General features: G+C 39.2%; 1 protein-coding gene across 4 annotated transcripts in view; it reads right to left on the bottom strand.

The window, feature by feature from the left end:
• ST7 (suppression of tumorigenicity 7) overlaps positions 1–13762 on the bottom strand; it is a 215186-nt gene that overhangs the window by 56098 nt on the left and 145326 nt on the right. For all 4 annotated transcript variants that reach the window (XM_011937374.1, XM_011937375.1, XM_011937373.1 and 1 more), the window contains exon 10: positions 2962–3076. In XM_011937374.1, the coding sequence (XP_011792764.1) occupies positions 2962–3076 (115 nt within the window). The remainder of the gene's footprint in view (positions 1–2961; positions 3077–13762) is intronic.

Raw genomic sequence — 13762 nt, 5'->3', positions numbered from 1 at the left:
TATGTTCTTCACCACCCTCATCCCTGGTCCCCAGTGCCTTGCCATTTTTCTAAATCTTTTTGCAAAGGTCAGAAAAGCAGAACTAATCCCATTGTGTTCCCAGCATACTACTTAAAAAATTCAGCCACCTAGCAAATGTAATAAAGAAGGATTGCTGTACCCAAAAACAATCCAAAAAATGGCTACCCAACCAGAGCATTCCAATTAGTAAAAAGGACATATAATCCTGCTGCTTTGGGTGTGGCTCTACAGAGAGGGATGAAGGGGCTGGGATTCTAAGTGCTGTCTCCAGCCTCTCATGGATTAGACATCTGAACCAGGGTGAAGAACAGGACACCCTAAGAGCTGTCTGTACTCCAAGACCTCTAAAGCACCCCATTCCTCACCCGGGGCCAGATAAGGAACCAGCAGTTCAGTAGACGTCTCCAGGAAAAGCAGCAAGGATGAACTTGAAAAAACCCATTTCATGATATGGAGTGAGAAACAAGAGGCATGTTTTTCCACAATCTTCAGTGGCTGCAGCTCAACCCTCAAGAACAGTAACTTCAGCAGCCACTTCATTATATTTCTACTGTAAATGATACAGGCCTGAGCCAAGTCAGCACCAAAACTCCCTTCAGAATTCACTAGGTGTTAGGTCATCTGTACTCTATTGACAACTGCTGAACTCAAAACCCCTAACGAGGCATCTCAGCAACAATATGTGTCCTGCCACTAATGAGGCTCTTTTTCCATGAATAATGAACAAGAACATCATCTCTGTTGCCAGGTACACAACATAAACAAAGCTCAACACAAGGGCCTTGGTATGGTGAGTTTGTCCATTTGCAACAAAAGAATTTTTCAAAGTGTGAGCCAAGTTTCAGTGGAGGGTGGGACGAGCTGTTGTAACAAATAATGCGAACATATGTTATCAGAATCTAATAAATCAGCTTTTGGATGTTGTGGAACAGAGGCTGTGCAATGGGATAGTTAGAGACAATGGGGAGTTCCATTTCTTTATTTTACAATCAGTCTTATAACACAAGGCTGATGATTTCTGTAATGAATGGAGATTTTCATGAAAGGAGCCTTAAGAGGCTTGCCCTCCCAAAGGCTCTGCTGATTAAAGTTTTATTTCTTAAGGCTTGATATATCAGATTGAGTACAGGTCAGCATTAGGGATTGCTATGGCACTGATGGCTACAGAGTGGCATTTGGAAAAGTGCACTGCCACCTGAACCCATGGCCATGGGACTGAATTCCTTTGGTACTAAAAGAATGTCAACGTATGAGGATTTTTGCCTACAAGGCAGCCCAACAGTTTAGACCTCTAAGCTTGGACCACTGTTTAGCTGAACCATGAGTAAGATTTTAGCATATAAATAGAGAATACAAGTGAGCTGACATGAAAGCCGAACAGTCTTTATTTTGTTTACTTTAAGGTGCTCCACAAATACTTCTCTGTTTCTAAAATCAGTTCCATACTAGGTGGCATATATCTTGTTACACAGGGTACTCATGTCTGCACAGGCAAAATGATGCCATCACTGGCTGAAGGCTTTTAGTTTCCATAAATTTGAGCAAGAATTTGAAGAAAATGAAACAAAAACAAAAACAATCTCATAATGCCTGAGTTCCCTCAACTATAGGAGATAACAACTCTCACCCACTTCAGAGATTCTTTATGAAGAAATGTGTCAAAAATAAGACCCAATGGCCAGGTGTGGTGGCTCATGCCTGTACTCCCAGTGCTTTGGGAGGCCAAGGTGAGAAGTTCACTTGATGCCAGGAGTTTGAGACCAGCCTGGGTAACATAATGATAACCAGTCTCTACAAAAAAAAAACCCTAAAAATTAGCCAAGAATGATGGCACACTCCTATAGTCCTAGTTACTTGGGAGGCTGAAGCAGGAGGATGGCTGGAGCCCAGGAGTTCAAGGTTATAGTGAACTATGATCACACCACTATACTACTCCATTTGGGGCAACAGAGAGGAAGACCCTATCTCCTAAAAAAAAAAAAGACTCAAATGGTATCGTTTGCTCTATATGCTTTGTAATCTGAATAATTCTTTAAATGCACTGAAGATGCTTACTAAAGAAAAAATATTTCATAAACCAAAAAATGATTATATAATAAGTAATCATTCCCTATATCCATTTTACAAGCAAACACTTTAGGAAGATGGTTGCTGAAATGAGGCAGAATAGTATGAAGCTCTGCAGATATTTTAGTAACTATGTCATGGCAGGTAATTATGTAGACAATTTTTGTCCAATTAATCAAATCATGAATTCATGGATAATGACAATATGAACATTTGAGTTTTAAAATATCTAGGATGTGCCAGCTTATTTTTCTGATTTCTTAGGAACAGGCAAAATGGAATAAGTTCATGAGTGAGTAACCAGAATGGCAAAGGGACTTCAAAGCCTGCCATTTAAAGAAATCGGGATATTCTGCTGCTAATGAGAAGAGCTGGGAGGAAGGGGATCTGATTTCATCTTCCAATATTTACTGAGTTGTCACATGTGCAAGGGATACTAGCTGTTCTACATTGCTCCAAAGGGTAATGTGCCCAGTAGGCAGTGGTCACAGTGAACCGATGTGGAGTTATAGCAAGAGCTCTAACAGTCAGTGCTGCCCCTACAGGATAGGTACTGCCTGTGAGGTTCTGGGTGATTCCTGACCACAGAGGTAATAGAGCAGAGTAGACATAACTGCCTGATGGGGAGAGCACGAGGGCAGCCTGTAGGGAGGGATGGAGAGGAACGGGACACAAGCCATGTCACATTTCTGGTCCTCGCTAACCATGAAATTCTAAGATTCTACCAAACACCATCATAAAACAGTAGGTGAAAATTCTGTAAGAGTAAAATTACAAAAGTGCTGTGCTATTTAAAATGACCCTTCCAATCTAATCAGGGAAAATACATCAAAAGAGGAACAGTCAAGTAAATAAAAATACCCAAGGACTTACCATCATACTTAGCTAAGACTGCCTGAACATCAGCATATGCTTGTAGTTCCAGAAGGGCTTCTAAAAGGTTTTCATGGATATTGAACATGCTCAGAAGGGGGAACTCCTTCATTAACTAGGGCAGAAGAAACCAAGGAATAATTAGCATATTATGTATGTCTTACACTTTTATTGTACATATTTCATTGTACATATTTACTGTATATATCACATATATATATATATACACACACACACACACACACACACACAGTAAAATGATTACTAGAGTTAAGCATTTTAAGGAATAAGCATTTCTTATTTATTTATTTATTTGAGACAGAGTCTTGCTCTGTTGCCCAGGCTGTAGTGCAGCGGTGCAATCTCAGTTCACTGCAAGCTCCACCTCCCAGGTTCAAGCGATTCTCCTACCTCAGCCTCCCAAGTAGCTGGGACTACAGGCACGTATCACCATGCCCGGCTAATTTTTTGTATTTTTAGTAGAGACGGGGTTTCACCATGTTAGCCAGGATGGTCTTGATCTCCTGACCTCGTGATCCACCCACCTTGGCCTCCCAAAGTGCTGGGATTACAGCATTTCTTATTTTTAAAGTATAATACTGAACTGTATTTATATAAAAGTATAATTCAATTCTTAAAAGTATAATTAATATTGGGTTATAAGAGTTCATATCAATTATTATTTTGTAAATCATTAAACGCTTCTTTTTTTCCCAATAAGGTGGGATAAGATTCAAAGAGAGGTTTTCATAAAAGTTGAAGAAAATGCTCAATAAAGATAAAATGCCATAGAGAAACCAAACAAGGTAAAGGATGAAAAATATCTCACAGGCTTTACCAGTTAGGTCACTGGTAACTTTGCCAGCAGCAGTTTGGATGGAAGCCAGACTATAGAAGGGTAAACAAGGGGGCCCTACTCTTTCAAGTAGCCTAGTGGCAAAGTTAGGGAGACAAAGTAGAAAAATAGCTAGAAAGTGACATGGGTTAAAAGAAAATTTGTAGGTAGTGATGGGGGTGGTAATAAAGAGGAAGGTTTATGAGCTCCTGCCTGGTGGCCTCTATAAAACTGGGGCCAAGATCATCTTCTGAGACTAATAGGTGGCAGGGAAGAAGCTTAAAGATGGGGTGAAAGTAAAAAACAGCCACACGGTGGTGAACTGCTCAGGAAAAAAAAAAAAAAAGAAAGAATTGCTAAGGCTATCTTGAGGGCCTAACAAACTGGAGACCATAAATTTATAGAGGTTATAATTGCATGGTGGTCAAGTTTTACCTAGCAGTGGCCAACAGCCCAGGTACAGTAGCAAGATGTCAAATGATTAGGTTGAGCCTGGGTGGACTGAATTAGGTTCAATAAAATTCAAGGAGCAAGAGACTGGACTATGGTGGTGAATGAATGATTAAAGGAATGGTCCAAGGGTTCTAGACTGGATGAAGATGGAGAGAGGCCCAAAGGAAGTTAAAATATACAATATTGAACTTCACTGGGAAGCAAAGAGAAAGAAGAAAGACAAAGAATTTCAGAGTAAATTTTTTATCTTCAAGAAAGGTAAAATCTGGCCAGGGATAGTGGCTCATGCCTATAACCCCAGCACTTTTGAGAGGCCGAGGCAAGTGGATCACCTGAGGTCAGGAGTTTGATACCAGCCTGTCCAACATGGCAAAACACCCTCTCTACTAAAAACACAAAAATTAGCCAGGTGTGGTGGCATACACCTGTAGTCCCAGCTACTTAGGAGGCCGAGGCAGGAGAATTGCTTGAACCTGGGAGGTGGAGGTTGCAGTGAGCTGAGATCATGCCACTGCATTCCAGTCTGGGCAACAGAGTGAGACTCCATCTCAAAGAAGACGAAGACAAAGAAGAGGAAGAAGGAGGAGGAGAAGAAATTTCGTCTTAAAAGAAAGTTAACCAGGTTCAAAAAAAAAGGAAAGGTAAAATCTTATCTTAAAACAAAGATAACCAGGTTCAAAAAAAAGAAAAGTAAAATCTTATCTTAAGAGAAAGGTAACCAGGTTCTTTACAGAGCAGAATCACAGATATATTCTCCTCTAATCCTCTACCTGGATAACTGCTATCTATTATAACATAATAACCTCTAAAAACGTGCTGTTTTCGATGTCAATATCTTTAAAGTAATTATGCTGAGAGAAATAATACTCAAAAATAGGCTAATTCACTGCTAAGCAAAAAATCAGTGAATATACTGCATTGACCATCCAGCTCTTCCTTCATTAGTAACATTTACCATATTGTTTTGTTTTTTAAAGCCAAGAATCATTTACCCTATCTTTAAAAATAAATAATTTTCTGCAGCCCAAAAGAGCATCATATTACTAATGAAAAACCCCTACTAAACTGATTACGCGTTCAGTAAGACTGATGGTCTGAACTTCCCTAGAGAGGCCTGCAGTATTTTCACTGTTGATAAAGGAAATGAATAAGACTATACCACACATTGCTGATGTTCTGTAACCAATAAAAGTACTTCTTGTTCTGGTTCATTTTGATTCTAGTTGACATTACTCTTTGATTTTTTTTTTCTCTAATTAAAGCTAGTCAGAATTAAAGCTCTCTGTCATTCAGCATTTGGCAACACAATAAAGACATTCTCTAAATAGCAACATTTAAACATTTATTGTTTTCAGCCAATTCTTCAGGTAACGATCAAACTTCAAGGACACAAATCATATTCTATAATTTAAAAAGTGCAATTCTAAATATTACTTGCTGAAGCTTAAAAACTGAGTCTTGTTAAAACTCAATGAGCCCGCATATGCAAACACGAAGTCTCACCCGGTTCCAACAGAACTTGAGGTAAGATGCTAGGAGCTTAAACAACAGTGCTTTCATTGGAAGCTCGGAGAGGGTATACTGTGTTCAAAAACAAATTACCAATAAAAGGATTTTAAACATGGTAAAAAGCAAATGTTGGAGAGATAATCAAAGTCATATGATAATTAGTAAATCTAGTTTTCCTAATTTAATATAAACGGGAAGAAAAAGTGAACCCTCTGCTGTCTCCACTGCCCTCTCCAGCCCCTCAAACAAGCTATCTTAGAGAAAAGCCCACAACTCCCTTGACTCTGTTTACTCCACACTACTTTGCTACAATCTGGCTTGCCTCCGCACAACCTGAATCTGCTTGTCCCCATCTACAGGTGACTGAGATTGCTCCTGTGGACACCCTCCGCCCTTTTCTTGCTTGACCTCTGCATCATTTGGAAAGTCTGATAGCTTTTCCTTTGAAACGCTTGCCTCTCTTGGCTTCTTCAACAGTATTCTCTTCTGGTTTTCTTCATACTTATCTCACAGCTCCTTTTCTAGTTTCCCCTTGTCTCTGACTTAGGAGTAAGTCTTCTTGCAGGTTATGTCCTGCATCCTCTTATCTTAAACACCCTGATCTCTAGAAACATTGTCATTTCCATGGTCTCAGCATCAGCATCTCCACGGGGATGACTTCCACAACCTAACATCCTGCCAACTGTCTTCCCGACAGTTTTACCTGAGTGTCCTTAAAGGCAACACATCTAATACTGAGCTGACAATTTCCCTCTTCCCAGGCCAACCCTTCAAACCTGTTCTTCTCTCCTTGGTATTTCCTATCTCAGAGAAAAGAACATTAACCTCTTGTCACCCTCTTCTCCTTACAGCCACTTTAGAGGCCCTGCAACCCCTGAGTTGAGATTTAAAACATGTTGATAGCTTTCATTACATTCACTGAAAGCTCTGTTATGCAAACATACACCTTAAGAATCATTACTATCTTCTCTCTTTTTTCTAACCATGCTGCCAGTAACTTATGCCCTCATACATTACCTAAATTGCTCCAATAGCATCTGCATTTGTCCATTTGCCTCCAGTCAACTTTTCCAATCCACCCTTCCAATGCAGTCATAAAGGCTTTTTTTTTTTTTTTTCTTTTGGGATGGAGTCTCACTCTGTCACCCAGTCTGGAGTGCAGTGGTGCCATCTGGGCTCACTGCAAGCTCCGCCTCCTGGGTTCATGCCATTCTCCTGCCTCAGCCTCCTGAGTAGCTGGGACTATAGGCACCCATCACCACGCCTGGCTAATGTTTTGTATTAGTAGAGACGGGGTTTCACCGTGTTAGCCAGGACGGTCTCCATTTCCTGATCGCGTGATCCACCCGCCTCGGCCTCCCAAAGTGCTGGGATTACAGGCATGAGCCACCGCGCCCAGCCCATAAAGACTCTTATACACAAGTGAGTCCATCACACTCCTGCTTAAAAGGCAACCACTGAGATGACAAGATTTATCCCAAGGAAATAATCAGATGTGAATACAAATTTACAAAGCTGTTTATCACATTATTGGTAATAGTAAAAATTTTTTAAATGTAAGCAACTTAAAAATTAACCCATTATGAGATATTTAAGTATAATAAACTATAGTCACCTTGTGGGCTATTATATGTTGTCATTAGAAGTTAAGTTCTCAGAAAACTTTCAACAGCATGGCCTGGGAAATGCTGGCATATGATATTACACTAGAGAAAGCAGGATACAAACCATACTTTGCAATAAAATCATGCTTTTCTTATGAACCTATGCATAGAAACATACTTGGTTAGAAATACACTAAAATTATACCAATATACTAAATTACACTAATATACTAAAATGTTAACAGCAGTTATTTCTAGTTGATATTAAAGGTAATTTTTATTTCTTCCTTCATATTTTCTATATGTTCTAATTTTAAAAAATTTTGTTCTAACATTCATTCTATGAACTGGGGAGGGGGACAGCCATTTTTAGGAATACTGGCTTCTCACTCAATTCCGGATATAATCTAAAATGCTTGGCATGGCGAACACAGTCCCTTGTGACAAGTCCCTGTCTACCGTGCCAGCCTCACTTCTAGCCACTTCACACACAACACACACCTGGCATAGAACAGCTTTCAGTTCCTTAACCAGGCCACGTTCACTCATGCATCTATCCAAGCTCCTCCCCCGTGGGGTGCTCTCCCATCTTGGTCAATCTGGTCGCTCCTCAATTTCCAGGAAATCTTTACCTGTTCCCTCACTCCTGACCTCTTACCTTCATCTGCAGGTTAAGTACTCCTGGCCTGAACTACCAGAGTCCTTGTCACAATCATCTACTGGTCCATCTTCTCCATGAGTCTGAGAAGAACGTGAGGGCAGGAACTTTGCCTTATTGCTGTATTCTTGGTCAGTGACCAACCTATCATAGGTGCTCAACACACACTTCATGACTGGAATACTTTTTAAAGACTTTAAATTTCTACTGCTTTAGAGTATATGTTATAATAATATATGTCTGCTGCCACAGCTCTACTTAGGTCATTGAATTACATATCCCTAAACATGTTCTTTATCATTTATAATCTTCCATTATCTACACCTTGGACAAGGTATAGGTAGAACCTGTATGTTTTGACTCAATGCTCAGAATTTTCTTATATTTAGAACTGTCTGAAAATGGAATAGATGGTCTAGAGAAGTCTCTGTCACCAGAACTACTTATATACAGAGAAGCCAGTCATGGGACAGGGATACTAAAGAAAGGACCAAGAACCCTTCAAATTCTGCAATTCCAGGGAAACAATTCCCAGCTCTTAAGCATAACTTTTAAGGCCCTCTCTCAGTTCAAGGCCAGATTCCTCCGGCCTCTCCTGTCTTCTGCAGGATTAAATTCTAGTCTTGTCAAACCAGACTATTATGCACCATTCCCAGAATCCTTTCTACTGTTCCTAGCCACCGTGTTTCTGCTCGAACTGTTTTCACCACCTGGAATACCTCTTCCCCTCATTTACAAGGCAGCCTGTCAAAATCACCCCACCCTCCAAAGCCCAGATCAAATGTCACCTCCTAAAGTCACAGCATCATAGAAAGTGAGAGCCAGAAGAGTCCATGGAGATCATCCAAACACCCTCCTCACTTTACAGACGAGCTCCCTCCCACCCCCGCCCCACCAAAAAACAATAAAGGCTGCAAGTTTAAGTGATTCAGCCAAGTTAGTGCTGGGATTATGATCCAAACTCAGTCATCAGCACTGAGTCCAAATTTCAAAACATCAGAACCCTAGTTCCTGGGTTGCCAAGTCCAGAACTAAACCATTTTGCTTACGCTTCTCACATAATACTACTGTATCATCTTTGTATTGTGTTTACATGAATTTAAGAAGATAGATGTATTACAGAGGAAAGAGTCCTAAATTCAAAGTTATTCCTGAATTAAAATCCAACCTCTGCCATTTACTACCTGTGTGAATTTGCACAAATTATTTAACCTCTGTGAGCTTTGGTTGCTTCATCTCCTGGGTCTTAGTTCATATGGCATCTTCTCAGACTCTCTCTACCACCCTACCTAATGTCACCACCCACCCCTCATATCACGACTTTCCATTGTTCCTGTCACATTCTGAAATCATCTTATTTATGCGACTGAATATTAGATAATTATAAAAAACTAAAAATAATAAAATAGAGGGTGAGAGGTGGGGGTCTAGTTTTATTCTTTTGCATATGAATATCCAGTTTCTCCAACACCGTTTATTGAAGAGACTGTCCTTTTTCCAATGAGTGTTCTTGGCACCTTTGTCAAAATCAGTTGGCTAGAGATATGTGGATGAATTTCTGGCCTCTTTATTCTGTTCCATCAGTTTGTGTGTCTGTTTTTTTTTTGAGACGGAGTCTCGCTCTGTTGCCCAGGCTGGAGTGCAGTGGCCAGATCTCAGCTCACTGCAAGCTCCGCCTCTCAGGTTTACGCCATTCTCCTGCCTCAGCCTCCCGAGTAGCTGGGACTACAGGCACCCACCACCACGCCTGGCTAATTTTTTTGTATTTTTTAGTAGAGACGGGGTTTCACCATGTTAGCCAGGATGGTCTTCATCTCCTGATCTCGTGATCTGACCGTCTCAGCCTCCCAAAGTGCTGGGATTACAGGCTTGAGCCACCGCGCCCGGCCTGGGTGTCTGTTTTGATGCCAGTACCATGCAGTTTGGGTTATAATAATTTATAGTATGATGCCTCCAGCTTTGTACTTTTTGCTTAGAATTGCTTTGGCTATTTGGGGTCTTTTGTGGTTCCATACAAATTTTAGGATTGCTTTTCTATTTCTACGAAGAATGTCATTGGTATTTTGATAGAGATTGCAGCAAAACTGTAGACTGCTTCCAAAAACCTCACTGTAAGGTCCAAGACTAGAAAACTACTAGAAGAAAACAGAGGGGAAATGCTTCAAGACATTGGTCTGGGAAAATATTTTAGAATAAGACCTCAAAAGCACAGGTAACATCAGGAAAAATAAATAGGATTATGTCAGACTACAAAGCTTCTGCACAGCAAAGGAAACAACAGAGTTATAAGACAGACAACCTATAGGAGAAAATATTTGCAAACTACTTCTCTGATGGGATTAATGCCCAGAATATACAAGGAACTCAAACATCTCAACAGCAAAACAACAAACAATCCAATTAAAAAATGGTCAAATTATCTGAACAGATACTTCTCAAAAGAAGACACACAAATGACCAACAAATATATGAAAAAATGCTCAACCTCACAATTATCAGAGAAATGCAAATCAAAAACACAATGTAGTATCATCTCCCTCCAGTTAGAATGGCTATTGTAAAAAAGACCAAAAATAAATAAATAAATAAATAAATAAAAACAACAAACACTGGCAAGAATGCAGAAAAAGGGAAATTCTTATACACTTTTGGTAAGACTGTAAACTAGTATGGCCACTATGGAGAACAGTATGGAGGTTCTTCAAAAAAACTACAAATAGAATAACCATATGATCCAGCAATCCCACTACGGGGCATTTATCCAAAGGAAAGGAAATTAGTATATTAAAGAGACGTCTGCACCCACATCTCTACTACAGCACTATTCACAATAGCCAAGACATGGAATCAACATAGGTGTCCAACAACAGATGAATGGATAAGGAAAGTGTGGCACATACACAATGAAATATCACCCAGTCACAAAAAAGAATAAAATCCTATCATTTGCAGGAAGATGGATGAAACCAGAGGACACTATTATGTTAAGCGAAATAAGCCAGGAACGGAAAGTTAATCATGCATGTTCTCATTCCTATGCAGAAGAAAAACAAAGTTGAGCTCCTAGAACTAAAAAGTAGAACAGAGGATACTAGAAGCTGGGAAGGATAGAGGATAGAGAGAGATTTGTTAAAAGATACAAAATTATAGCTCAACAGAAGGAATAACTTCTGATGTTCCACACCAGTGTAGGATGACTACAGTGAACTTGAATTACAAAAACAGGTAGGAAACCAGATGTGGCCCACAGGCCTTAGTGTGCCAACTCCTGGTTAATAGGAATAAAATGTAAAAGCCAAAATATCTTCATAAAAGAAGTTTCGTAATGATATTATATTCTAAAAACATAACATCTCTTATACACAGCTGGTTTGGCAGACTGTAGCAAAACGGAAAAAGCCTACCGTACAACCCAGCACCTCTTCTCCCGGCTACATCCCCTAGAGACTGTTCAGTCCACTATTTATGATGGGATTTTCCTCATCCGTAGTAAATATCCCCAGTGTGCGGATATTCACTAGGGATGAGGAAAATCTCATCACAAATAGTGGACTAAACAGATAATGGGGTATACTTATATGACAAAATGCTATTCAGCAGAAAAAAGTAATGGGTTAGAATTTAGGATATCTTAATGTGGACAAAAATCAAGCAGTTTTATTTTTTTTTTCTTATCTAAAAGGAGTATTCATTCAGTAAACATTAATCATTCATTCAGTAAACATTGACAAATATGAAATCCTTGCTATATGCTAGGCATCAGGACACACAGTTCATTACCTATTGCATAAAAGATAATAAATAATTTTTTATTTTCACAAAAAGTGGTAAATGATTGTTACTCTTAAAGGCAAGTCATAGAAATGAGAGCAAATTATACTTAGAACCCCAGTAGTTAGAAAGATAAGATGAACACATAAGGCTGAGATCAACTGCATATACAAGTCACCAAAATCAAGTAGTTTTCAGTGAATAAGTACACTGTATCTGTTCTAAAATCTGATATAATTAAAACCAAAAATGAACACAAAACAATACAATGTATAGTTTATGGGCTATATTACGGAAATGTCAGAAAACAAAATGAGGGCCGGGTGTGGTGGCTCACGCCTGTAATCCCAGCAATTTGGGAGGCCAAGGCAGGCAGATACTTTGAGGTCAGGAGTTTGAGACCAGCCTGGCCAACATGGTGAAACCCCGTCTCTACTAAAAATACAAAAATTAGCTGGACATGCTGGTGCATGCCTGTAATCCCAGCTACTTGGGAGGTTGAGGCAGGAGCATCGCTTAAACCCAGGAGACAGAGGCTGCGGTGAGCTAAGATTGTGCCACTGCACTCCAGCCTGGGTAACAGAGCAGGGCTTCATCTTGGAAAAAAGAAAAAGAAAGAAAGAAAGAAAACTGAAAAAACAGACTCGCTGGTGCCTCAGGGAAGGTGAACAGTGTGAGCGGTGGTCAGATGAGGGCCACAGCTTTATCTACATTATTTTATTTCTTGTAAAAAAAAGGTGAAAAAAGAAAAAAAAAAAAACATAAAAGGAAAGAAGGTGAAAGGAAAAATGCAAAAATTTTAACTAATGAATTTTTTACTATGTATTCTTACTTATTTTAAATTCTAAGCAGTGCAGCTATGATTTTTACACAACATGCTGCATACATTTTTATATTTTAAAAGTTTCTTCCTCAAAAATAGGGTGTTTGTGAGATGTACTTTTCATATGTAATTCTTAAACTCATAAAGAGTTTAATTTTCATCAGACCTTGATTTGTTTTCCTATTTTCTAAGTGCCTTTTGAGGCAAAATTACTTCTTCCCTTCAGGGGTTTGGCTCTGTAGCTACTTAACGGTGATGCTGGCATTTAAAAAAACAAAAAAACAAAAAAAACAACAGAATGTCTTTGATTGAACAATATTTAGAGAATTTTCCCCTAAAATAATTTGATTTAATAGATTTTAATACTCTGTACTTGAATTGTATAATAATATCAAGATAATAACTGCTAATCCCACAGGAAACATAGCTGGAGCCCTGCTTCTTAATTCTCCGTGAGTTTCAGAGAGTAGGTTCACCGACAGATATGGTGTAAGGAACTTTAAGAATTAATATTTTATCCTGAAGAATGCCTAACAGTTACATTAACTATAAGGTAAGTCCCTTCCCTGTCTAACCCTTAGTATTGGGGTTGGGATTAGGCTAGATAAGACTACCTAATAAAATTTTGGGGTCACAAAAATTCCTTCTTGCTTCTTCTCTAAAACCACATTAATGACTCTCTGGCACATTGTTTTCAAAATAAAAGAGAATAAATACATATATGTATATATGTGCATGTATATGTATGTATATATACACACATGCACAAACTCATATATGTGGGGGGTGTGCATATGGATGGATGGATGGATGGGAGACAGAGAGAAAGAGATGAAAGAGATTGTCATGGGAGAGAGGGCACATTATAGAAGTCAAGAGCAGCACCACTTTTGCAATCAGATAGATCTGGGTTGATACCCAGGGAAAGTAAAGTTTCTTAGCACCAGATGAGCTCATTTTCCTCGTCAGTAAGATGGGGCTAACACCTAGCTCCCACTACATGTAGAGATCCCACACAGACACATAGGGGGTCATTATCCATAAATAACGTTAACACAGATATAGTACATTTTCAAAGTGCTATTTGATTTGCTACATATGAACAGTTTTCCTTTCTTTCTTTCTCTCTTTCTTCTCTTTCTTTCTTT

The sequence above is a fragment of the Colobus angolensis genome, unplaced genomic scaffold (genome assembly GCF_000951035.1).
Source record: "Colobus angolensis palliatus isolate OR3802 unplaced genomic scaffold, Cang.pa_1.0 Scaffold163, whole genome shotgun sequence".
NCBI lineage: Eukaryota > Metazoa > Chordata > Mammalia > Primates > Cercopithecidae > Colobus > Colobus angolensis.
Note: the sequence above shows the minus strand (reverse complement) of the source record. Positions and strands in the feature narration are given on the sequence as shown.